This window comes from Piliocolobus tephrosceles, chromosome 1 (assembly GCF_002776525.5).
Source record: "Piliocolobus tephrosceles isolate RC106 chromosome 1, ASM277652v3, whole genome shotgun sequence".
Lineage (NCBI taxonomy): Eukaryota > Metazoa > Chordata > Mammalia > Primates > Cercopithecidae > Piliocolobus > Piliocolobus tephrosceles.
The window spans coordinates 102,027,814-102,055,585 of record NC_045434.1 but is presented as its reverse complement, the minus strand read 5'-3'; the positions used below and the strand labels follow the sequence as shown (position 1 = coordinate 102,055,585).

Here is a 27,772-nt window from a genome sequence, read left to right as displayed (position 1 = left end):
AACAAAAATCATATGATCATCTTAACAGATGCAGAAAAAGCATTTGACAAAATCTAACATTCTTTTATGATTAAAACCCTTAGGAAAATTGGCATAGAAGGGATATATCTTACAGTAATAAAAGCCATCTATGACAAACCCACAGGCAACATTATACTGAATGGGGAAAGGTTGAAAGCATCTCCCCTGAGAACTGGAATAAGACAAGGATACCCATATTCACCAATTCTATTCAATATGGTACTGGAAGTCCTGGCCAGAGTAATCAGACAAGAGAAAGAAAGAAAGGGCATCCAAATTGGTAATGAGGAAGTCAAACTGTTGCTCTTTGGCAATGAACTGATTGCATACCTAGATAACCCAAAGACTCATCCAAGAAGAATACAGGAGGGCGGAGCAAGATGGCTGAATAGGAACAGCTCCAGTCTCCAGCTCCCAGCGCGAGCGACACGGAAGACGGGTGATTTCTGCATTTTCAACTGAGATACTGGGTTCATCTCACCAGGGAGTGCCGGACAATCAGTGCTGGTCAGCTGCTGCAGCCCGACCAGCAAGAGCTGAAGCAGGGCGAGGCATCACCTCACCTGGAAAGTGCAAGGCGGAAGGGAATCCCTTTTCCTAGCCAGGGGAACTGAGACACACACCACCTGGAAAATCAGGTAACTCCCACCCCAGTACTGCACTTTACCAAGAGTCTTAGCAAACAGCACACCAGGAGATTATATCCCACACCTGGCTGGGAGGGTCCCACACCCACGGAGCCTCCCTCATTGCTAGCACACAGCAGTCTGCAATCTGACTGCAAGGCAGCAGCGAGGATGGGGGAGGGGTACCCACCATTGCTGAGGCATAAGTAGGTAAACAAAGCCACTGGGAAGCTCGAACTGGGTGGAGCCCACAGCAGCTCAAGGAGGCCTGCCTGTCTCTATAAACTTCACCTCTGGGGACAGGGCACAGCTAAACAAAAAGCAGCAGAAACCTCTGCAGATGCAAATGACCCTGTCTAACAGCTTTGAAGAGAGCAGTGGATCTCCCAACATGGAGGCTGAGATCTGAGAATGGACAGACTGCCTGCTCAAGTGGGTCCCTGACCCCTGAGTAGCCTAACTGGGAGACATCCCCCACTAGGGGCAGATCGACACCCCACACCTCACACGGCGGGGTAACCCCTGAGACGAAGCTTCCAAAGCAAGAATCAGACAGGTACACTCACTGTTCAGCAATATTCTATCTTCTGCAGCCTGTGCTGCTGATACCCAGGCAAACAGGGTCTGGAGTGGACCTCGAGCAATCTCCAACAGACCTACAGCTGAGGGTCCTGACTGTTAGAAGGAAAACTAACAAACAGGAAGGACACACACACCAAAACCTCATCAGTAAGTCACCATGATCAAAGACCAAAGGCAGATAAAACCACAAAGATGGGGAAAAAGCAGGGCAGAAAACCGGGAAATTCAAAAAATAAGAGCGCACCTCCCCCTCCAAAGGAACACAGCTCATCGCCAGCAATGGATCAAAGCTGGATGGAGAATGACTTTGACGAGTTGAGAGAAGAAGGCTTCAGTGCATCAAACTTCTCAGAGCTAAAGGAGGAATTACATTCCCAGCACAAAGAAACTAAAAATCTTGAAAAAAGAATGGAAGAATGGATAACTAGACTAATCAAAGCAGAGAAGGCCATAAACGAACTGACAGAGATAAAAACCATGACACGAGAAATACATGACAAATACACAAGCTTCAGTAACTGACTTGATCAACTGGAAGAAAGAGTATCAGCGATTGAGGATCAAATGAATGAAACGAAGCGAGAAGAGAAGTCTAAAGAAAAAAGAGGAAAAAAGAATGAACAAAGCCTTTAAGAAGTATGGGATTATGTGAAAAGACCAAATCTACGTCTGATTGGGGTGCCTGAAAGTGAGGAGGAAAATGGAACCAAGTTGAAAAACACTCTTTAGGATATCATCCAGGAGAACTTCCCCAACCTAGTAAGGCAGGCCAACATTCAAATTCAGGAAATACAGAGAACGCCACAAAGATACTCCTCGAGATGAGCAACTCCAAGATACATAATTCTCAGATTCACCAAAGTTGAAATGAAGGAAAAACTGTTAAGGGCAGCCAGGAAGAAAGGTCAGGTTACCCACAAAGGGAAGCCTATCAGACTAACAGCAGATCCCTCGGCAGAAACTCTCCAAGCCAGAAGAGAGTGGGGGTCAATATTCCACATTCTGAAAGAAAAGAATTTTAAACCCAGAATTTCATATCCAGCCAAACTAAGTTTCATAAGTGAAAGAGAAATACAATCCTTTACAGACAAGCAAATGCTTAGAGATTTTGTCAACACCAGGTCTGCCCTACAAGAGATCCTGAAGGAAGCACAAAACATGGAAAGGAGCAACCGGTACCAGCCATTGCAAAAACATGCCAGAATGTAAAGACCATCGCTAGGAAGAAACTGCATCAACTAACGAACAAAATAACCAGCTAATATCATAATGACAGGATCAAGTTCACACATAACAATATTAACCTTAAATGTAAATGGACTAAATGCTCCAATTAAAAGACACAGACTGGCAAATTGGATAAAGAGTCAAGACCCATCAGTCTGCTGTATTCAGGAGACCCATCTCACATGCATAGACACACATAGGCTCAAAATAAAGGGATGCAGGAAGATCTACCAAGCAAATGGAGAACAAAAAAAAGCAGGGGTTGCAATCCTAGTCTCTGATAAAACAGACTTTAAACCATCAAAGATCAAAAGAGACAAAGGTCATTACATAATGGTAAAGGGATCAATTCAACAGGAAGAGCTAACTATCGTAAATATATATGCACCCAATACAGGAGCACCCAGATTCATAAAGCAAGTCCTTAGAGACTTACAAAGAGACTTAGACTCCCATACAATAATAATGGGAGACTTCAACACTCCACTCTCAACATTAGACAGATCAACGAGACAGAAAGTTAACAAGGATATCCAGGAATTGAACTCAAATCTGCACCAAGCGGACCTAATAGACATCTACAGAACTCTCCACCCCAAATCAACAGAATATACATTCTTCTCAGCACCACATCACACTTATTCCAAAACTGACCACAAAATTGGAAGTAAAGCACTCCTCAGCAAATGTAAAAGAACAGAAATTATAACAAACTGTCTCTCAGACCACAGTGCAATCAAACTAGAACTCAGGACTAAGAAACTCAATCAAAACCGCTCAACTACACGGAAACTGAACAACCTGCTCCTGAATGACTACTGGGTACATAACGAAATGAAAGCAGAAATAAAGATGTTCTTTGAAACCAATGAGAACAAAGATACAACATACCAGAATCTCTGGGACACATTTAAAGCAGTGTGTAGAGGGAAATTTATAGCACTAAATGCTCACAAGAGAAAGCTGGAAAGATCAAAAACTGACACTCTAACATCACAATTAAAAGAACTAGAGAAGCAAGAGCAAACACATTCAAAAGCTAGCAGAAGGCAAGAAATAACTAAGATCAGAGCAGAACTGAAGGAGATAGAGACACAAAAAACCCTTCAAAAAATCAATGAATCCAGGAGTTGGTTTTTTGAAAAGATCAACAAAATTGATAGACCGCTACCAAGACTAATAAAGAAGAAAAGAGAGAAGAATCAAATAGATGCAATAAAAAAAGATAAAGGGGATATAACCACTGACTCCACAGAAATACAAACTACCATCAGAGAATACTATAAACACCTCTACGCAAATAAACTAGAAAATCTAGAAAAATGGATAATTTCCTGGACAATTACACTCTCCCAAGACTAAACCAGGAAGAAGTTGAATCCCTGAATAGACCAATAGCAACCTCTGAAATTGAGGCAATAATTAAGAGCCTACCAACCAAAAAAAAGTCCAGGACCAGATGGATTCACAGCTGAATTCTACCAGAGGTACAAGGAGGAGCTGGTACCATTCCTTCTGAAACTATTCCAATCAATAGAAAAAGAGGGAATCCTCCCTAATTCATTTTATGAGGCCAACATCATCCTGATACCAAAACCTGGCAGAGACACAACAAAAAAAGAGAATTTCAGACCAATATCCCTGATGAACATCGATACAAAAATCCTCAATAAAATACTGGCAAACCAAATCCAGCAGCACATCAAAAAGCTTATCCACCATGATCAAGTGGGCTTCATCCCTGGGATGCAAGGCTGGTTCAACATACGCAAATCAATAAACGTAATCCAGCAAATAAACAGAACCAAAGACAAAAACCACATCATTATCTCAATAGATGCAGAAAAGGCCTTTGACAAAATTCAACAGCCCTTCATGCAAAAAACTCTCAATAAACTAGGTACTGATGGAATGTATCTCAAAATAGTAAGAGCTATTTGTGACAAACCCACAGCCAATATCATACTGAATGGGCAAAAACTGGAAGCATTCCCTTTGAAAACTGGCACAAAACAGGGATGCCCTCTCTCACCACTCCTATTCAACATAGTGTTGGAAGTTCTGGCTAGGGCAATCAGGCAAGAGAAAGAAATCAAGGGTATTCAATTAGGAAAAGAAGAAGTCAAATTGTCCCTGTTTGCAGATGACATGATTGTATATTTAGAAAACCCCATCATCTCAGCCCAAAATCTCCTTAAGCTGATAAGCAACTTCAGCAAAGTCTCAGGACACAAAATTAATGTGCAAAAATCACAAGCATTCTTATACACCAGTAATGAACAAACAGAGAGCCAAATCATGAATGAACTTCCATTCACAATTGCTTCCAAGAGAATAAAATACCTAGGAATCCAACTTACAAGGGATGTAAAGGACCTCTTCAAGGAGAACTACAAACCACTGCTCAGTGAAATCAAAGAGGACACAAACAAATGGAAGAACATACCATGCTCAAGGATAGGAAGAATCAATATCGTGAAAATAGTCATACTACCCAAGGTAATTTATAGATTCAATGCCATCCCCATAAAGCTACCAATGAGTTTCTTCACAGAATTGGAAAAAACTGCTTTAAAGTACATATGGAACCAAAAAAGAGCCCGCATTGCCAAGACAATCCTAAGTCAAAAGAACAAAGCTGGAGGCATCACGCTACCTGACTTCAAACTATCCTACAAGGCTACAGTAACCAAAACAGCATGGTACTGGTACCAAAACAGAGATATAGACCAATGGAACAGAACAGAGCCCTCAGAAATAATACCACACATCTACAGCCATCTGATCTTTGACAAACCTGACAAAAACAAGAAATGGGGAAAGGATTCCCTATTTAATAAATGGTGCTGGGAAAATTGGCTAGCCATAAGTAGAAAGTTGAAACTGGATCCTTTCCTTACTCCTTATACGAAAATTAATTGAAGATGGATTAGAGACTTAAATGTTAGACCTAATACCATAAAAACCCTAGAAGAAAACCTAGGTAATACCATTCAGGACATAGGCATGCACAAGGACTTCATGTCTAAAATACCAAAAGCAACGGCAACAAAAGCCAAAATTGACAAATGGGATCTAATTAAACTAAAGAGCTTCTGCACAGCAAAAGAAACTACCACCAGAGTGAACAGGCAACCTATAGAATGGGAGAAAATTTTTGCAATCTACTCATCTGACAAAGGGCTAATATCCAGAACCTACAAAGAACTCAAACAAATATACAAGAAAAAACAACCCCATCAAAAAGTGGGCAAAGGATATGAACAGACATTTCTCAAAAGAAGACATGCATACAGCCAACAGACACATGAAAAAATGCTCGTCATCACTGGCCATCAGAGAAATGCAAATCAAAACCACAATGAGATATCATCTCACACCAGTCACAATGGCAATCATTAAAAAGTCAGGAAACAACAGGTGCTGGAGAGGATGTAGAGAAATAGGAACTCTTTTACACTGTTGGTGGGACTGTAAATTAGTTCAACCATTATGGAAAACAGTATGGCGATTCCTCAAGGATCTAGAACTAGAAGTACCATATGACCCAGCCATCCCATTACTGGGTATATACCCAAAGGATTATAAATCATGCTGCTATAAAGACACATGCACACATATGTTCATTGCGGCGCTATTCACAATAGCAAAGACTTGGAATCAACCCAAATGTCCATCAGTGACAGACTGGATTAAGAAAATGTGGCACATATACACCATGGAATACTATGCAGCCATAAAAAAGGATGAGTTTGTGTCCTTTGTAGGGACATGCATGCAGCTGGAAACCATCATTCTTAGCAAACTATCACAAGAACAGAAAACCAAACACCGCATGTTCTCACTCATAGGTGGGAACTGAACAATGAGATCACTTGGACTCGGGAAGGGGAACATCACACACCGGGGCCTATGATGGGGAGGGGGGAGGCGGAAGGGATTGCATTGGGAGTTATACTTCATGTAAATGATGAGTTGATGGGTGCCGACGAGTTGATGGGTGCAGCACACCAACATGGCACAAGTATATATATGTAACAAACCTGCACGTTGTGCACATGTACCCTAGAACTTAAAGTATAATTTAAAAAAATTAAAAAAAAAAGACTCATCCAAAAAGGTCCTAGATCTAATAAATCAATTCAGGAAAGTTTCAGATACAAAATCAATGTAATAAATCAGTAGCACTGCTATACACCAATAGCAATCAAGCTGAGAATCAAATCAAGAATTCAACCCCTTTTACAACAGCTGCAATAAAATAAAATAAAATTCTTAGGAATATACCTAACCCTAAGAGGTGAAAGATCTCTACAAGGAAAATGATGAAATACTGCTGAAGGAAATCAGAGATGACACAAACAAATGGAAACACATCCCATATTCATGAATGGGTAGAATCAATATAGTAAAAATGACCATACTGCCAAAAGCGATCTATAACTTCAATGCAATTCCCAACAAAATATCACCAACACTCTTCATAGAACTAGAAAAAACAATCCTAAAATTCTTATATAACAAAAAAAGAGCCCACATAGCCAAAGTAAGACCAGGCAAAAAGAACAAATCTGGAGGCATCACATTACCCAACTTCAAACTACTACAAGGTTAGAATTACCAAAACAGCATAGTACTAATATAAAAACAGGCACGTAGTACAATGGAATGGAATAGAGAACCCAGAAATAAAGCTAAATACTTACAGCCAACTGATCTTCGAGAAAGCAAATAAAAACATAAAGTGAGGAAAGGACACCCTATTCAACAAATGGTGCTGGGATAATTGGCAAGCCACATGTAGAATAATGAAACTGGATCCTCACCTCTCACCTTTTACAAAAATCAACTCAAGATTGATCAAAGACTTAAATCTGAGACCTGAAACCTAAAAATTCTAGGAGATAGCATCAGAAAAATTCTCCTAGATATTGGTCTAGGCAAAGAATTCATGAGCAAGTGCCCAAAAGCAAATGCAACAAAAACCAAGATAAATAGATGGGACTTAATTAAACTAAAAAGTGCCTACACAGCAAAAGCAATAATCAGCAGAGTAAACAGACAACTCACAGTATGGAAGAAAATCTTCAGAATCTATTTACCTGACAAAGGACTAATATCCAGAATCTACAAAGAACTCAAGCAAATCAGCAAGAAAAAAGAAATCAATCCCATCAAAAAGTGGGCTAAGGACATGAATAGACAATTCTCAAAAGAAGATATACAAATGGCCATAATCACATGGAAAAACGCTAAAATAAAAATTACTAATTATCAGGGAAATGCAAATCAAAACCACAATGTGATACCACCTTACTCCTGCAAGAATGGCCATAATTTAAAAATCAAAAAGTAATAGATGTAAACTAAAAGAACAGTTTTACACTGCTGGTGGGAATGTAAACTAGTACAACCACTATGGAATACACTATGAAGATTCCTTAAAGAATTAAAAGCAGAACTACCATTTGATCCAGCAATGCCACTACTGGATATCTGCCCAGAGGAAAAGAAGTCATTTTTATGAAAAAGACATGTAGGCGTACATGTTTACAGCAGCACAATTCACAATCGCAAAAATATGGAACCAGCTTAAATGCCCATCAACCAAGTGGGTAAAGAAAATGTGGTATATATACCATGGAATACTACTCAGCCATAAAAAGGAATTAAATAATGGCATTCACATCAACCTGGATGAAGTTGGAGACAACTCTTCTAAGTGAAGTAACTCATGAATGGGAAAATCAAACACAGTATGTTCTCACAAGTGGTAGCTAAACTATGAAGACATAATGGCATAAGAATGACAGAATGGACTCTGGGGAATTGGGGAAATGGATGCAAGGAGGGTGAGGGAGAAAAAAAAAGAATAGTAAGAAATTGAGAAGAAAAAATCAGCTCTCTGAGGATAGGAAAAAAATGTAGGAGTTCTTAACTTGGGTTTATGAACTTGTGAAACTGTATCAGTTTTGAGAATGCATATACACATTTTTCAAGATAGAAGGTCAACATTTTAATCAAAGGAAATAGTGAACCCACCCTCCCCCCTCGAAAAGCGTAAGAACTCTGAGGACAAGACTTAATACACTTAGAGAAACAAAATGAGGCACATTAACATATCTAAAGAAAGAATATGTCCCCTTGAGGGGTGGAAGCTTTAAAAAAGAAGCTCTACCGGGAAAACTTTGGCCTTGGGTTTTAAAGAACTGCCCAAGTGAGTTGGCACTATGGCACAGGCCAGCAATATGTTGCCCAAGGAACAGGTGTGTCCCATACTGGAGATGGATCTTTGGATAATGATAGCTTGATTACCTTAGCCAACAAGGTGCTTCAGTGAACTCCCTTTGCTCTGATTCCATACCCATCAAGCTATCTTACTTAATAATTTGGCTTCCCAATTAAATCTGCCTGCAAGTAGAGACTACGGTAATTAATGAAGAAAAGTAGTTGATACCCCTCATCATTCCGTCTACATATAAGACATGTGAGTGTTGGGGGGAGGGTGTTTTTGACTGTGTGCAAGAGCATGCACTTGTGTGCATGCGCGCACACACACACGTTAATGTTAGTCTATAAAACATTTTCCTAACTTGGCTTCCAGCATGTTACCACTTCCTACTTAACTTATACTTATCTGGATAATAGATCTTGTCTGGTTCTCATCATCCCAGCCTCTTAATGTTGGAATGTTCACAGGCTCAGTACTCAAACCACTCCTCCCCTCCCACCCTCCCCTCCCGTCCTTCCCCTCCACTCCTCTCTTCTCTTCTCTTCTCTTTCTAAACCTGCTGCACAGATAATCACACCCTATCTCAAGGCTTTCAGCACAGTCTATACAGAGGACTCTCCAATGTACATCTCCACCTATACCTCTCCCCTAAGCTTTGCTCTCACATGTGTAACTGCCTACCTGACATTTCCACTTAGATGTTCACAAAGCATCTAAACTCAATTTGCCTAAAACTTAACTCCTGATAACCCCTGATCTTCCCTCCCAAAATCTTGTTACTGTTGCATTATTTTCTATCTCAGTAAATTGCAAATTCATTCTTTCAGTTGCTCTGGCCAGAAACTTTAGAATCATCATTGCCTCTTTTGTTTCTTTCATCTTCCATCTAATCAGTCAGAAAATCTTATTTGCTCTAGCTTTAAAATAAATATCCATTGCCGGGTGTGGTGGCTCATGCCTGTAATCCCAATGCTTTGGGAGGCCAAGGTGGGCAGATCACTTGAACTCAGGATTTCGAGACCAGCCTGACCAACACAGTGAAACCCTGTCTCTACTAAAAATACAAAAATTAGTCTGGCATGGCGCGCTCCTGTAGTCCCAGCTACTTGGGAGGCGGAGGCAGGAGAATTGCTTGAGCCCAGGAGGTGGAGTTTGCAGTGAGCCGAGATAGCACCACTGCACTCCAGCCTGGGTGACAGAGTGAGGCTCTGTCTCAAAAAATGGAATGAAATGAAATGACATGAAATAAAATACAAAAATAAAATAAATATCCAGAACCTGATCACGCCTCATGAAACCATCTTCACCACTCACCCTAGTCCAAGCCACCATCATCTCTTTCTTGAATCCTGTAGCATCTTACCTGGTCTCCTTGCTTCTACTCTTGTTCCTCTATATTCTATTTTTAACATGATAACCAGAGTGAGACTTTAAAACTTACATCATATCACGCTATTCTCCCACACAAAACCTTCCCATGACTTCCCAATTTAATGCCAGAAAAAGTCAAAGTCTTTAAAATTTATTCTAAGGTTCTATACAACTGACCTCCCCATGTCCACCCTCCTATTAGCCATCTGACTTCGTATATTATTACTATAATGAACAGCATAATGCAAACTACTCCAAGGTTAAGGTCCTGGCTCTTCACCCTTGTTAGCTGTGTGCATTCTGTTGCTTGTGTGGCAAGTTACTTAACATCTGTTTCACAGATCCTCATCTGTACCGTCTTATAGGGTTGTTATAACAATTAAATGAGTTAATACTTGTGAAGTATTTAGAAAAGTATCCAACACATAGTAAGTGCTATATAGTATTTGTTACAGAAAATGCTCACTCTCCTGCAGCCATACTGGCTTCTATGCTGGTCTTCAGACATGACAGTTTAGCCCCCACCTCGTGGCTTTTCCATTCTTCTTTCCTCTTCCTCGTATCCTCTTCCCTCAGATATCTACTTTGTACATGTTCTCACCACCTTCAGGTCTTCCATTTAAAGTCACCTTCTTAGAGGCCTCTGCTGACCACCCAATTTACAGCTGTGATACCCTTTGGCTCCCCACCTCCTGATTCCTGCTTTGTTTTATTCTCCATATCACTATTATCTAACATACTATATATCTTAATTACTTGTTGTCTGTCTCTCCTACTGGAATTTAAGATTTCTGTTTTTCACTGGTCTATCTCCAATACCTACCACATAATAAGTATTCACTAAATACTTGTTTAATCAACTATAAAATACTCACAACTTTATAACTCTCATGAATTAGAGATGAGGACAGAATTCACCAGGTGACATATTCAAATAATCCTCCACTGAACAGGGTCTTTTAATCATTCAGGGGACAATGGGTCCAAAAAGTTTTACATGACTACATAAACGAGAGAAGAGTAGATATTTACACTTATTCAGGCCTCTGTTGTTATCTTTCCACCTCCTGAATACTCTTCTATTTATCTTTCCACCTCTTGAATACTCTTCTAAACTGATTAAAGGATTAGGAAGCTGGCTGTCTCTCTGCCTCAGATTCTATTCTCCAAGAGAGTTCAATTATCAGGTAGACTACCCATCCAATACACTAGCATTCAATACATTTGTTGGATCTCCTCAACCTCAATCCTTTATTCCCATGTTATACCCTGGGCCTTGCCATTACACAGCATTTCTCCATTTTTGAAATCATAAATGTCAATATTCTACTCAGTCTGTAACCTTCTTTTAACTCTTTCATTCTCTAATTCCCAGTATATGTGCTCTTCAAGCTTATTTAGAAATCACAGCCTTTGGTTTTTCCATTTTTTGCTGATACAGCACTCCCTACCTGTCTTCTCTTCTTCCCTACCCAGCCTGGCCCCAAGGTCATCACTTGGACTATGTTCTCCCGAGCAACCTCAGCTCCCCTTGCCACAGTGTACCAATAGCCAAGACAAAAACTCCAATCGTGGATCAAGGGTAAAGAACTCATTCTTCACTTATACCCCTTACTAGCTGAGCAGTTTTGGGGGGAAAAAAAAATCTCAAAATAATGCAGAATTTTGTTCCAAATCTAATTTGCAATTTCCAATTTCAATTAGGCTCTCAACCCTGCTTTAAAAACCCTTTTTAAAAACCTACATAATACCTACAGTGTGCCTAGCACTGTTCTGCATAGTTACAAAATATTAACTCATTGAATTCTCACACTCATGGTAACACTCTGAGGTAGATACTATTTGTTTTTTTTTTTTTTTTTTCCACAAATAGAGGACTTTTTATTTGCCACTATTATAAGTCTGAACTTCAGGCCGGGCACGGTGGCTCACGCCTGTAATCCCAGCTCTCAGGGAGGCAGAGGCAGGAGGATAGCTTGAGCCCAGGAGTTCGAGGTTCGAGACCTGCCTGGGTAATACAGCAAGACCCCATTCTCCACAAAAAGGAAAAAAAAAAAAAAAAAAAGATAAGTCTGAACTTCAAACAGATTCTTGGACTGGTGGTTCATATACAGCAGTTCGTTCAACTTTAGCACCTGTCTTGTCCCCAGTGACTTTTCCAAAACTGCTACCTTCACCATGAAGCTCCATAAGTTTTCCCAATTCAAACTTGGGCTTCTTCAGCATTTTTCCTTTTCTAACGAAGACATCATAGAGAGGATAAATAGATTGGCAAGCCTTTTCTATGTCTTTTCCATTACTGTCTGGAATCAATTTATTGACCACTTATTTCAAGTCATTTGTCTGCACCTCTCAGGTCATGATTTCCACCATCTTCTTCCGGATTTGGAGGACCTGTTGGTGCTGAGCATAAGAGGTCTTCCGTATCTGATTGTTGCATTTTTTAGTGAAACCAACACAGAACAAATGAAGCAAGTAACCATCAGTAGTCTTGACATCAATGTGAGCTTCAATCATTGTCTGCCATTTTTTGACCATGGAACACATTTTGTCTCAGGTAAGATCTATGCCATGGATGTTAGGCAGTTTTTGCCCTGAACGTCTTCAGTAATTAGCTTGAATTTTCTAAATGCAACTTCATCATTCTGCAAATCAATAAGACTCACTTCAAACACACAACCCTTGAAGCCATCAGATGCAATTTTGATTCCTTGGGTCCTGCTGACTAGCATCTTTCCAATATTTCTTATATTGAACATAGCAAGTGCTTTCACATCATACCAATCCTTCTTAGAAAATGGACCAACCACTTTCTTCTTGGCTCCCTTTTTGTCGCCTTTTATAAGGCACTTGTTCTTGCCAACCGCCATGGTACTGCTCAGAGAGCCAAAAACTGAGGTATATACTATTATGGTCTCTGTTTTACGGATGAAAAAAAATTAAGGCACAGAAAAATCAAGTGACCTCACAAGGTCACACTGCCAGTAAGCAGTAGAGCTTACTAGCTCCAAATCCTGGCAGGCTAGCTCAAGCTTTTATCTCGATGTTCTTCTCCATGTTATAAATGAAAATGAGGTACAGAGAGGCTCAGTAACTTGCCCAAGGATACCCATTTATTGAATGGAAGAACTTTTGTTTGAATGCAAGGAGACTGATTGCAGAATCCATATACAAACCCACTAACCTATACCATCACCTCAGGACTAAAGCCATCTGAGAGAATGATGCTCAGCAGGGTTTGGAGCTCCTTGATTTCCCATGCCATTCTCAGCAAACTTACCTAGACCCACACCTACCTCTACCTTTCTCCCACTCTGCTGGTGTTCAATCATTTGCTCTGGACAAATTTTTTCCCATTTCTCTCCATCTCTTTCCTGTATCGTCAATCTCCCCATCTTTACTTGCTCTAACAGTCACGTTCAAGTTTCTTTCATCCCAAAAGACCTTATCTTCAAGAAAATTTTTGGTAAGGCCATTCTTTATAGCTCCCTTCGCCTGCTCACTCCCTTCTCAATCAGGATCTTCAAAAGAGCAATACTCACTTTCTCACCTTTTCTCTCATTGTAACTGAACTTCTTCACGAATAACTCTTCTAAAGCTTTTGTTGCTAATGTCTTTAGTGATAATACCGACTGTAAATTCTTTTTTTTTTAATTTTGTTTTTTGAGATGGAGTCTTGCTCTGTTGCCCAGGCTGGAGTGCAGTGGTGCGATCTTGGCTCACCGCAACCTCCACCTCCTAGGTTCAAGCTATTCTCCTACCCCTGGGATTATAGGCACCCACAACCACTGGCCTGTAATTTTTGTATTTTTAGTAGAGATGGTGTTTCACTATGTTGGCCAGGCTTGTCTCAAACTCCTCAGGTGATCCACCCACCTCAGCCTCCCAAAGTGCTGGGATTATAGGTTAAATTCTAATGGATAATTTTTAGTCTTTATCTTACCATGTCACTATCTTGCTCTTCATTTCTTCTTCTTGACATTCTCTACCCCCTTGGAATCCTTAGATCTACACTCTAATGATTCTTCTGCCATCTCTGTCTCCCTTTTTTAATTCCTCAACTCTGGTCTCTTCCCCAGGGTTTGAACTGAGAGAAGTTTAAAAAAGCTTGATTTAACATTCCCTGCCACCCACCCACTCCCATCCCCCCACCCATGCAATGTACATGCTTTATTCTTAATGATCTCCCTGTAGAAAATGCAATTTAAATGGTATTCAGCTGACAGTAATCCCATCAGTGGTCATGGCTTTGTTACTCCTTTTTGAACAGCCACCCCTCTCATTCCCCATTCCTTCTAACTTGTGGTCAAAATGGAAACTGGCTGACCCTATATCCACATGGTTGGTCTAAAGGTAAGCATCTGACTTTCCAAAAGACAGGTATAATGGAAGCCTGACCAAAAACCCTGCTAGCTAGATGGAAAAGAAAGACAAGAGGGCAAACTGTGTCTCTATTTTAGTCATAGATATGTTAATATATTTTCAGTCAAAATTAAGGGAATGTGGTCTGCTAAAGAAGTTTTGTTCTATTTTAGAATGTGAGAAACAGTGCAGGAGATGTCAGGTGGATGCTGAAACACTGAAATTTCAAAGACACTTTAAAGATTTATGGTTATAAAGTATAACTGGTTCTGGATTTTACAAGGTGTCTGGCCACTGTAGTCACAGACTGCAAGAGAATGTTTGTGTCCTCCCAAAATTCATACGTTGGAACCTAATTCCCAATGTAATGGCATTAGAAGGTGGGGCTTTTGGGAGGTGATCAGCGCCCTCATAAAAAAGATCTCAGAGAATGAACCAGGAAGGAAGCCATCACCAGACATGGAATGTGTCAGCACCTTGATCTTTGGACTTCCCAGCCTCCAGAACTGTGACAAATAAATGCCTGTTGTTTATGATACCCAGTCTATGGTATTTTGTTATAGCAGCCTGAATACAGTTAGACATAGATTTACCAGATACATGCTGCAACCAAACCTGTCCTCTTGGCCAGGCAGAGTAGCTCACACCTGTAATCTCAACACTTTGGGAGGCTGAGGCAGGAGAACCATTTGAGCCCAGGAGCTTGAGATCAGACTAGACAGCATAGTGAGACCTTGCGTTTAATAAAAAACAAAAAAATTAGTCAAATGTGGTGGCCTGTGTCTGTAGTCCCAGCTACGCAGGAAGGTGAGTATCACAAGGAGGATCACTTGAGTCCAGGACATCAAGGCTGCAGTGAGCTCTGACTGCACCACTGCACTCCAGCCTGGGCAACAGAGCAATACTCTATCTCAAAAAAAAAAAAAAAAAAAAAATCCCATTCTCTCTAACAAATATAATATAGCACGATTTAAGGTTTTATTAAACATGTAATGACAATTTGGTTACCAAGCATTGCAATAAAGTTTTCCTGACCAACTACTATAATATCACTGGCCACTTTAAAAGAAGAAAATATAAATTCTTTGCAAAACCTTGGTTATATAGATATAAAATCTGTTTGAATCACATTTCTCTGCATTTATCAAGGTGCAAAGAAAAATGAAGTTGCATTAGCTTACAAATGGCCTGTCTATATCGTGTAAAGGTGCAGTGAGACCTAGGGCTGTTTTCTCGATCTATGCAGGGCATACCAAGATCTACAGAGCAAAACTGCTAGGCATGGTTTGACAGGCTGCTTAAACGGGGCTTAAGGTAGGTAAATGGGGAAAAACAAAAAAAAAGGCAATGTCAATACAATCAATGAGCTTTTTATTTACTTTGTAAGTGGAAGAAAGTATACTCTTGATTATAAAAGCAAATACCACATCAGTGGTTGTATAGATAATATGGCACATTTATGAACTAGACAGTCCTTTGAGGCAAAACCATACTTAAAATAAAATCTTTTCATCTTAATCCTGAGTATGTCTACACTTTTCTATATACAAATGTAACAAACCTCAGTATAATATAAAGAGGTGGCAAACCCTAGTATAATTAGTGGTACCTGTGAAAAATACTATTAGGGCCAGAGTGGCAATAAAAGTCAGTTAAGCAAGAAGTTTGAAATTCATACCCTCTTAGAGAAAACTGTTGAAATAAATTTTCTCTAAATGATTGGTATGACCTTCCAATCATTTATAAACATATGGATACTTGGGGCAATAAGATCACGTATTAACTGCAGCAAACATTACACATCTTTTGTAATTAAAAAAATAAAAATGCACACAAAAATGTATGGTTTAAGTTCAACAATCTCCTTGATGACAATGCCATGCACTGTCTCACGTGTTGTCTCATTGATTTTTTTTCACTGAATTCATTCACTCATTAAATACTTATTGAGCTCCTTCTGTAATAGGAGTTATTATGCCAAAGATTTAAGAATTAAATCTTTATTATTATAATAACTCATTTTCTCACACACATAGTTATCACAGCCAGGGCTCAACACGAAGAATCTTCCAATCTTCCTGTCTTTCATGACTGGTGGTGGCCTCTAGAAACATACTGCCTGGGGAGGTCTGCCTGTTGAGTAGCAACCTATGCTGTACCTGTGGTATGGTGCACACTAAACTGTTTTCTGCTGAGGTATTCACAAAAGGTCTAAATGAAAAAGAGCATGCTCTTCCATCTATCTTGAAGCAAATGCCTATACACAAAGACAGAATATAAAGGATGTATTTTTTTCTGTAAGAAAGATACAATGTCCTATAAAATTTCAAAATGGAAGCAATCATTTCCAGCTTCAGAACAAAGTTTTTAGAACCTATATATGAGATTTTTTTTGTTGCTGTTTGTTTTAAAACACTTCATTGTGGTATAATTGATACTGCAGAAAGCTGTACCTATTTCTGTTTTGTTTTTAAAGAATGATAGAATAAAGACAGATAAGGATAGGAAGAAAGGCCTTTCCAAGAAGAGGTAATGGCATTAACAAGGAAGTAAAAGGGAGTCGCTCTGAAGAAACTTGGAAATTTTGTGAACTCTAGGGCAAAGGATCTATGTAAGATAGCAATGGTCTACAGAGGTATTTTGGATCTGGACTGTGCAAAGTTTTAAACGTTGTGTGGGAAGTCTGGACTTTATCAGAAACCCCCACAGGCTTCTCAGCAAGGGAACATAATTAGAACTCTGCTTTTGGGAGATTAACATAGTCAGACTGATTTGGGGGTTGTGGTAGAGGGAGAAGAATAGTATGGCAATGGGAAAAATCCTATTAAGAGTGATAAAAAAGAGAAAGGTTGCTGGATAGAATTATATATTATTGAAGAAGTCATCATCAAGCAGGGAGGACCTACCAGGTGCTGTGCGGTAGCCAAGGAACTTTATATATGGTAGGATTTCAAATCTACATAAAATTCCCACAATGCAAGGAGTATTATTAACATGTCGTACATGAGACAACTGAGGGTTAGTGAGGTCAAAAAACTGCCTGGAATCACATTTAAAATGTGGTGGTAGAGCCAGGCCTGGCTGATCCAAATAGTCATGTATGATCTATTTTCCCACACTTCCTCTTAATGAAGAGCCAGTCAACTTAGTACAATGTTTGTGTGAATGTTTATCCCCTATGAACTTGGGTCTCTAATAAGTTATTGAGTCTGGATGTCTCATAGCTTAGTGGCATGGGAGTAGCTGGAAGGTTGCCAGCCATGGGAAAAGCCAAAGTTTGCCAGGTAACTAGTAGCCATAGTCGGGGGGCCAATCTGGCTCTCTCCCCCTGACTGGTAAGGGTTCCACACAGTCTGGTCCTTAACATCTCCCTTGGGACTCCAACTTCGCACTGCACACTCACCCTCAGCCCAAGAGGCCTCTTCTCTCTTCCAGCAAATTTATGAACTGGTTGCTCAGAGCATTCTCCCCATGGGAGGACAGGAATCCAAATCTGGGATTTGAGCAAACAGCTCCATTTTCCTTCACTTTTATATTCTCCTGCTTCCCAAAAGGGTCCAAAGTAACATGGTGAATAAAGAGTAGGCTTTATTCATATAATAAAGTTGACCACTCCATGCAAAGTCTCTGTTCATGAGGAGTATGACAAAAAGTTCATGAGAAGCTCTTTGTTTGATGTATAAAATGAATTCTGTTCAATATTGCTAATTTTAAAGCCCCATCATTATTCTAATATATTAATATACTCACCTTAATACTCTATAATTAATGAATTATAGACCTCTTTAAGAACTCCTTCAAAGGACAATCTTTTAGAATCAAATTCTTCCTTGCCCCTTGCAGAAATGGCCCACAACACTATTTTCATATTCCCCACCTTTTCATATATTTTCATATTCCCCACTTTGTACTTCTGCTACTTCTTGAAGAAAGCACTCTAGCCATAAATCCCAACTAGACCCTAGATACTGGTCCCCTGGTCACCCATCAGCTTTAGCTCTCACCACTTCTCCTCTGCCTGCAGGGCTCTGTGCAGGTTGACCTTTTAGCTATAGACTGTATATAAATAGAACTTCCTACATGCACCTTGGGACTCATGTGTTAAAAGCCCTTATTTTATACAAGGTAATCCTAGTGGTAGTAGCCAAATAGAGACATGGAGATAAATTTACAAGACAGCTTTGCTTCTTTCTCATAATTCATTGAGCCAAACAAGACTGTAAGAATAGCAACAACAAAGGATGATTTATAATTTCTACTCTATATATCACCATGGCAAGACATATAAGTGGCTTTCATAGAACAGATTTAAAAGTTACAAGGCAGTTATCAGCAAATTAACATGCGTACTTTGTTTCAGAATTTATCATCATTGTAGTTAGTGCACAGGGTTTGGAATCAGGCTAGCTGGGTTTACATTTTGGTTCTGGCACTTGCTAGCTATGTAACCTTAGGTTAGTTATCTAACCTCCCAACATCACCATCTATAAAATGGGGCTAATAACACCTACCTCATTGAGTTATGAGGATTAAATAAGTTAATGAATGTCAAATACTTAAAACCATGTTTGGCACATAGTAAGCATCCAATGAATGTTTGCTATTATCATCACCACCTCCATTACCATTATGTTTAGTAATAACTGAAATTATCACAATACTATCAGACCAGGGCCCAAAAATGAATTCAACATTAAACTAATTTTAGTACAAATAGGATAATAGTCGCTGAAGTAAAACTTGAAAGAACACTGATATTTACTTTATATTCATCATCATTGCAAAACTGGTTAAAAAACATGGGAAGGTACAATAAAAGTTTAATCAATGAGTAAAAATTTTTGATGGCTAAATAGAGGAATTTTGTATGTTGTACTCAAGAGTAAACGAGAATGTGAAGCATTCTGAAAACTACAAAATGCTGTATTAAAATAGGATATTATTAAAGAGAATAGATTCCACTTTAAAATGTTTTACAAAGATGTTATTTTATTTTATACTTTCAACTACCTTACTGAAAAATCTACACCTATCATCTCAAGAAAATGGGATAAGACGCAACCTAACCAAAGTCATTCAGGGATCCATCCTCAGTGAGTCACAGTCAGAACATGAAGATAAGAATGTGAAGAAGAAACTGACATTCTTGCATGCTGTTTGGTGCATCCGCAAAGAATGCAAAGGATGTAGAAGGCGCAGTTGTAAGAATACCCATGAATTAAAAATCAGATTGGCTTCACTCTGCTTTTTAGGAGGCAAAAGGGCAAAAAAAAAAAAAAAAAAAAAGACAAAAACAAAAAACAGTTCTTTAGCCAACCAGAAGTCAGTTCAATTAGAACTTTCTCAATTAGAAATGGAGGAGTAGCTCTAGAAAAAAACAGAAGACTATATGGCAAGAAAAAAAGAAAGCTACAGATGAATTTTGGTTAATAAGTAGAAACCTAACAGAACTCAGGTGATGGGTCAGTGTGAAGACCTATAAATGACCTTGCTATGCTCAGTAAGCAAAGAAGTTAAGGAAATCTGTGAAGCCTCTGAACTGGAGAAAAAAAGATAGGATATTGTTAAGAAATGGTAGAGAGAGAAAACTGTAAATGTCTGAGCAGAGTTAAATTAACTCAAGCTGGAGTCAGCATATCATCTCTGTACCTATAAATTATCTCTCGGCATCTAGAGTCTGACAGTGTGGCTGAGCAGCGTCTACCCTAAAGGAGTAAATTTCTCTGTTGAAATTCAGGAGGAAGATTTAGGCCTCATATTGTAATCTTCAGAAGAGAAAGTCTTGAACTCCTGAATGGTGGCAGTAGAATAGAGTCAAGAAAAGAATGAGAATAAGTGTTCTCTGTGAGGAGGCTAGAGGCTAGGTTAGTTACAACAGTGACAGAGTGAATCCAAAGCATTACCTTTGGGCACAAAGATCAGCATGTTAGGCAGAAGTTAAGCTGTAAAAAAGAAAGAAGGCAAGAAAAGGAAGTTGTCTGACTGCTATTATCTCATGTACTCTCATGTAGCTTAAGATCAATAGAATACAGTCTTTTAGTTATAAAATACATACACATCAAAGTAAATACTCTCAAACCATTCATTTACAGTGCAGCTCCTTAAAAATAATCCATCCATCATATGTGGTCCTGATCAACAAACTTACTTGAATATTTATGGAAGCTGCAGTATTTTTCAAACTACATCTTAAGAAATCCAAAATTGTGTGGCACCATCTCAGGAGCCCATGGATTGTGGAGTGGGGCGGGTAATGGGGGAGAGGGAAATCAAACAAGCAGGGCTAAAAATACTCCTTTGCTTCTTAAACCAGAAAAGTTTTGCTTTTGTCTGTTTTATATAACAGGGATTCATGTAAGATTTCATTTGATAAAAGACTACTGGTAAAGTGGGAGCATAGGCAAGACTAGCTTTGAACTGTGTCACTGCTATTTACTTACTCTGTGACTTGGGAAAATTACCTAAACTCTCTGAACCTTAGTTTCCTCTTTTATAAAATGGGAAGAATAATATTTACAAATTGTTGTATGAAGTAAATAAGACAAAGTATGTGTAACACATACCATGAAGCTTTAGCACATAGCACGCACTAGCTGTTAGTTCCTTTTCTAAAAGACATGGAATATAGAGATAGACAGATTAGAGAGAGAGAGAGAGAGAGAGAGAGGCAGACAGACAGATGGATTTGGGGGGCTTTTTTGTTTTTCAGACAGGATCTTAACTGTGCAGTGGCACAATCACTGCTCACTGCAGCCTTCCTGGGCTCAGGGGATTCTCTTACCTCAGTCTCCTGACTAGCTAGGACTACATGCATATGCCACTAAGCTCGGCTAATTTTTTGAATATTTTATAGAGACAAGTCTCACTATGTTGCCCAGGCTGGTCTCAAATTCCTGAGCTCAAGAAATACACCGGCTTCGGCCTCCCAAAGTGCTGGGATTACAGGTGTCAGCCACTGTGCTTGGCCAATAGATGTTTAAATAAATACATACATACATACATACATACATACATACATAAATAAATTTGTACAAATATATTTATACAAAAAATATATATATATTTGTCTGTGTGTGTGTGTAGATATAGTTGCAGAAGATTCTGCAGACAACTCTTCTATAACTTGCAGTCATTCAAAAGATACACTGAGCAAGAATTTGGAGGTCAGCAGCATCACTCTCTTTAGCATTTCCAGGCCATGGCTGCCGTACTATCTGCTAGCATAAATCCTTAGCATTCAGCTACAGTTCTTCCTTCCTCTATATTTTCAACAGGTACTATCAGTAGTTTTCATTAGCTGCTCAAAGCTATTTTGCAAAGAATTTAAATATTATTATTATTTATAATAAACTAGGTCAGTTCACAAAAGCAACCAACCACAAGAACACTTTAAACAAACAGACTCACTGACTGAGATTAAAAGGAGCTTTAGTGGATCCATGCAACACCTTTATTTGCCATGAGAGATGAAGTAACCTCACCAAACTGGCAGAGTAATCAACTAGCAAAATTCCCAGATGGTTGTAGTAGCTCTTGAACACATACCATGCCGATTAGCTCACGTTGCATATTGCATGAACAATACATGGCAGAGAAAAGCTAAAAGACAGTGGGAACACTACCCCAATTTAATGTCATCAACAATGCAGAAACCTACAGTAACAAATACTAATTGCAAAATATGGAATGAAATGCCTACATTAAATCTTACCATCCTAATTCCACCATTGTGTGACATTGGGCAAGTTACCTAACTAAAGACTATTTCTTCACGTTTGAAATAAGGTGGCAATACCTGTCTCAAGGTCTTGTTATGAACAATATCTCTTCGTGGTATTCTTGCCAAAAATCCATAACCTCAGTCTAATCACAAAGAAAAATCAGACAAACCTAAACTGAGAGATATTCTACAAAATAACTGACAGTTCTCTTCAAAAGTGCCAAGGTCATGAAAGAGAAAATGTATAGATTAGAAAACACATGAAAGCAAAATGCAATGTAGGATCCTGGATTTGATTTTGGACTAAGGAAAGGGACAGTGAAAATCTAGTGAAATTTGAACTAAGTCTGTAGCTAAATTACTATTATTGTACCAATATTAATTTCTTGATTTTGATAACTGTATTATGATTATTCAAGACAAAGCTTGGTGAAGGGTACACAGAAATTCTCTGTACTAATTTTGCAACTCTGTAAATCTAAAATTATTTTAAAATTAAAAACATTTAAGACTTGTGAGAATTAAATACAGGGTCCAAAATTTTAAACCATGCTTTTTTTAAAGGCATAATTCTTCATCTAATGGCTATACTTGGCAATTGTTAACAGCAAGAACATTATGTGAATACTGGCCAAACCCAGGCTAGGAACTGCTAATAATGAAGAATGTTCAACTGCAATAAAATGTGGACACTTTATCATACTTCAACTGAATAACAAATATTTTTGCAAAAATCTAACCATCAGTATTTCACTCTTTGCACAACACAATCATGACTTGGTTCTTAAAGAAGTATGGATTCTGTGTTTGGCCAATGATGACAGGCTTAAATTTACCTAATACCATCAACATTTAAACAGAACATGTCAAATCTTAATTCCTCTGACTCTATGACTACGCTCATCTTGTCAGATTTCAACAGTTTTCTGTCAGGCAACACCTGGCAAAATAAACCGTTTTCATATAAATTGTAGACATCCCATAATGAGTATGGAGTGATGTGCTGTTATTCCTGTTTCTCCCTAATTTTTATTTTCAACTTCAGTTTACATCTGGCCTTGAGAGATAAAAGCCTGCATCTGAAATAAGCAAAAATGCCCTATGCTAAGCTTTTTACCCAAGATTTTGTTTTAAAAAAGGAAAACACTAAAAACCATTAAAACAACCTAGGAATCACAATACTTTATTAGTTAAGAGTTTCTAACATAGCACTGCTATGGCTCATTCACTATTGCTTCACACCTCAGGGAGTAAGTGCACAGCCAAGGCTAATAAAAACTAACGTGGCTATTTCTTGGTTTTTGATAGAACCATTCATATGATAAATATACATTTTTTCCCATTATACCATAGTCTTGCAAAATAATCTTTGTTTTCTACAAAGGTTATGAGATATCATAAAAATGTCTAATGCATCTGGTTTAAGAATCCAATGCCTCTTTCACATATTTCTGCATCTGTTCACAAAATCCCTTTGACTTCAAAGGAAGCTTTTCAAGAGAAAAAGAAGATACATACAGGAAAAGTGGCCATAAATTTTTAGTAGTCCTTTTCTAAGGCCATTTTAATAATGGCACTGTGGGACAAGTATCTTCCCCAGAAACCTAAAATATCACAAATGCTATTAATGGCTAAAGATTTGTATAAAGATTTATGATTTCAAAACTTTTTTCTGGTTATAAAAAAGTGTGTCTTCAATTTAGACATGCGAAAAATATGGAATGCTGTGAAAGGAAACAAATAACTTTTAACCCACTATTTAGGAAGGCCAAAGCAAAATTAAAAAGTTAAAAAAGTTTGTTCCCTTCCAGTCTTTTTTTCTACGTATATGTTTATATAAACACTTACATATAAACATAACACTGTAATAACACTATGAACACAATTTTGAGTCTTAGTCTTTTGAAAGACCACATTAATTTTTCAAACCATCATTTCCAATGACTGAAATTATATGTAGATTTACACTTTAAAAAAATACTCTCACATTTAATTCTTATTCTACTCAAAGCTAAATTAAAGGTTTAGAAACATTCATCTGTACTGGAAATTCTACATCTTGAAACAATCTAGATTAATAATTAACTTTAATAGCCCTATTCATAAATGCCACTGCAACAATAGCAGAGGTTTAAGAAATTTTTTCTTTAGCATTTATAATGACTTAGTGTCTTAAACTTCCCTGGGCAGTCTTTAGCAGGCTGTAGTTTTTTTCTTTTTTTCTTTTTTCTCTTTGATTCTCTATTCTTTAGTTTGGAATAAGGGGAAGTTTGGGTCTAAGGCTTAGCTACTTTGATAACACAGGTGTTAATGTGCTATTAATTATAAATAATCAGCTAATTCTGCTTCTGCAGAATCAAACCCTCAAATTTCAAGAAGAGGAATTCTTGATAAATTTATCTAATTTTTGATAAATTTATCTAATTGTCTTGCCTAACATTGCTGCTGAAATTTAAAGTAACATTTGAATAGTTGTTTGTTGACAAGGAGATTTCTGGTAATATATTAATATATTAGCTTATAAGAATTTTGTGAGGCTCACATCAATAAAAAATGGAAGTTCAAAAAATTTATGACATGATTAGAAAAATAAGTTGAACTTAAATCTTGGTTTCCATAATTACTCTCATTGGCTTTGTTTTGGCTTCATAATCATGGAACTATAGATTTCCCAGAGCTTGAAGGAACATTAACATGTCAATCAGTCAACTCTTCCTCCACTCAATATGAGAATAAAAAGAAAAAAAAAAAGTCTCAGAGAGATTGACTCCTCACACAGCTATCAAATGGCAGACCAAACCCTTGACCTCTGGGCTACCTTCCAGTCTAGCTCTCAACACATCAGTTACAATAGGTGTGATATCCTCACACCTACGCATTATAGCAATGAATATGCAAACGACGCCAGGAAATTACATTATCACATTATCTCCTTTCCCTCTAGTTTCCAGAAGATATCTCCCGTAGACATCGTATGTCAAAGTGCTTGCCATGAGACTGCACTTGGAAGATGTTTGGTAAAAGCCTGAATAACAGAAAGAGTATCCTTTCCCCTTGACTTTTTGGCTATGAGGGTAAAATTCCAAATATTTAAGACAAATTCCAGTAAGACCAGGCTGTGACATGGTCTCCGTACGACGAGATTAATGGTAACGGCAGTGCTGCCAAGCGCAGGACAGGACGAACTCTGTGGCAGCTTGCGGTCACTCTTTCACCTGCTACATACAGCAGTGCTGTGGAGTCACGAGAAGCAACCAGAATGGAAGCAGCACTGACACTTGCTCAAGTACCACACTGCCAAGCTGCTGCCCTGACCTAAGCCGCCCAATGCCTAACAAGACTTCTCTAACCTCTCCGATAGCCCCTTAGCTTGTTGTTAGGGTAAGGAGGGTAAAAACAGTAATAGGACCACGATAAGAAGAGCAGTCTCTAAAACAACCTGTCTCTGAAAACATCACAGCTAGGGTAGCCTCACCGCGTTGCCCGGCAACAGCGGCAGCGCTCCGCTCCCAGAACTGGAGGCCGCCGCACGACGTCAGGAAGCAGCGCGCTTTTTCCACCAAGGGACCTTTACGTCATCACGTATCCTTGCAACGTCACTACGCTCTGAGTAGGCCGGCAGTCATAGACGAGTAGACCTTAGGGGAGAGAAGGCACGTACTTTCCCTAAGAAGCGGGAGGAGAGAAATAGAGAGCAGTGGGATGAGAAGACCCTCGCGCGTCGGAAGCCGCGGAGGGAAGGGCCGGCTTTGGTTACCTGGGGAGCGGGAGCAGCTGCGGATCCTTTATGAAGTGCCCGGATGAAGCTCCAGCACCCACGCGCTTTCCGGATTGAGTGCAGCGCCATCTTGAGATGGGTGGAGCCGTCATTTTCGTAATGACGTCTGTTCAGAGAGCCAATCCCAGTCTCGCGACTCCTGCTTGCTGGGCGAGGCCTGGGCCTCCAGGCTCCGCGGCGCAGCCGCTATCAGGCGGAGTGCAGTTTTTACCGAGCAGGTGGGGACAGGAACGGGGTGGGGCTTTAGTGATTTTCCCTGGGTTCTGTGTCTGCGCAGCCTTCCTGGAAGGAGAATCTCTGGGGATTATTAGTAGGAGCGCTTTAGACTGGGAAGAAAGTCAAGTAGGCTGCCTTTCTGATCTTAGCTTTGTGAAGGCAACCTTAAAAAAGTTTGTTTAGGAACGCCCAGTTCTTTTAGAGGGCAATGTAAGTGGTCTTTTTAGAGGTATGTGGCCTCATTTCCCTTTTTTTCTTTGAGACAAGGTCTCACTCTCGCTCAGGCTGAAGTGCAGTGGCGCGATCTCGGCTCACTGCAAACCTCCGCCTCCCAGGCTCAAGCTGTTCTGCCTCAGCCTCCTGAGTAGCTGGGACCACAAGGGTACGCCACCACGCCCGGCTAAGTTTTGTATTTTTGGTAGAGACAGGGTTTCACCATATTGCCCAGGCCCTCTCAAACTCCTGAGCTCAAGCCAAGCCATCTGCCTCGGCCTCCCAAAGTGCTAGGATTACAGGCATGCACCACCGCACTGGGCTTATGTGGCCTTATTTCATTCGTCCTGTGAACTTTGTTGAACCCTACCGTAATGTGTCAGGCACTGAAAGTACAGAGAAAGACGTATCTTGCCTTCAAGATGTGTACAGTCTAATAGAGTATCGGATAAATAAATGATGTACACTTAATAGGTGTTAAAGAAGCAAACACCAAGTTTTGAGGAGGAGTGGTTAGGACTGTGGTGTTTCAACCTAATCTAGGAAAGACTGCAGGAAGGTTATACGTGATGGAAGAAATTGTTTTGTTTGGGGTTATGATAAAATTTAATACAGTTCTCCTGCTTCTGTTAATTCACCTAAAAATCGCCCAGACAGATTTACGAGTGTTTCAGTAAAAGTATAACTGGAAGAAGTTAATGAGGATTCCTTTATGTGTTTTGTTATAATCCATCCAGCTACTGAAAATTACCAAGGAGAGGTAGGAGATAAGAGATGCCTATAAAGGAGCTGAAATCTACCAGGGTAAGACAAAACAGTAAATTAAAACCATATAGTATAATCTTGTAGGTATACAAAGTACTGGTGAAGTATAATTGGTGTAATTTAGAAGTGAGCAGAAAAGGAATGAAGGCAAAAAAAAAAAAAAACTAGGAAATCAAGTTACAGCCTTCAACAAAACTCATCAGTTTGGTTTTGGCTGTTAAATTTGAGGTGCTTGTAGTACTTCCAAAATGTGGTGCCCATTAAATAGATACATGGGTCTGAAGCTCAGAAGCGATATGAACTACAGAACAGATGGTAATTGAAACCAAGGAAATCCTTGAGACCACCAGATAGAGTTTGTGGAATGAAAGCAGCCAGATGATGGAAATAAAGGAGCCAAGAGGTGTTGTAGAACCCAAAGAATGTGATATTACTGAGACCTTGGAAACAAACCTTGCCAGGGGAAAGGGGATGTATGTTATCCCTCGTAAAATGCAGTTTAATAAATGCCCTACATGTTTTACTCATACATAGAGCAAAGCATTATAGTACAGTTTTTAACATATATTTTATTAATTAGATTATATGAGCCTAGCAATTAGCAAGGTTAGATTTCTGACATCCTTAGCCATCTAGATAGTAAGATAAAACCTAGCAAT

At 39.1% G+C, this 27,772-nt stretch overlaps 1 protein-coding gene and 1 pseudogene across 2 annotated transcripts in view; both read right to left on the bottom strand.

Annotated features, from left to right (window-relative positions):
* WARS2 (tryptophanyl tRNA synthetase 2, mitochondrial) overlaps window positions 1-26,010 on the bottom strand; it is a 115,077-nt gene extending 89,067 nt beyond the window's left edge. For both annotated transcript variants that reach the window (XM_023222733.3, XM_023222734.3), the window contains exon 1: window positions 25,899-26,010. In XM_023222733.3, the coding sequence (XP_023078501.1) occupies window positions 25,899-25,988 (90 nt within the window). In that variant the 5' untranslated portion in view covers window positions 25,989-26,010. The remainder of the gene's footprint in view (window positions 1-25,898) is intronic.
* LOC111549584 lies at window positions 12,139-12,929 on the bottom strand (annotated as a pseudogene).
* Window positions 26,011-27,772: the final 1,762 nt, after the last annotated feature.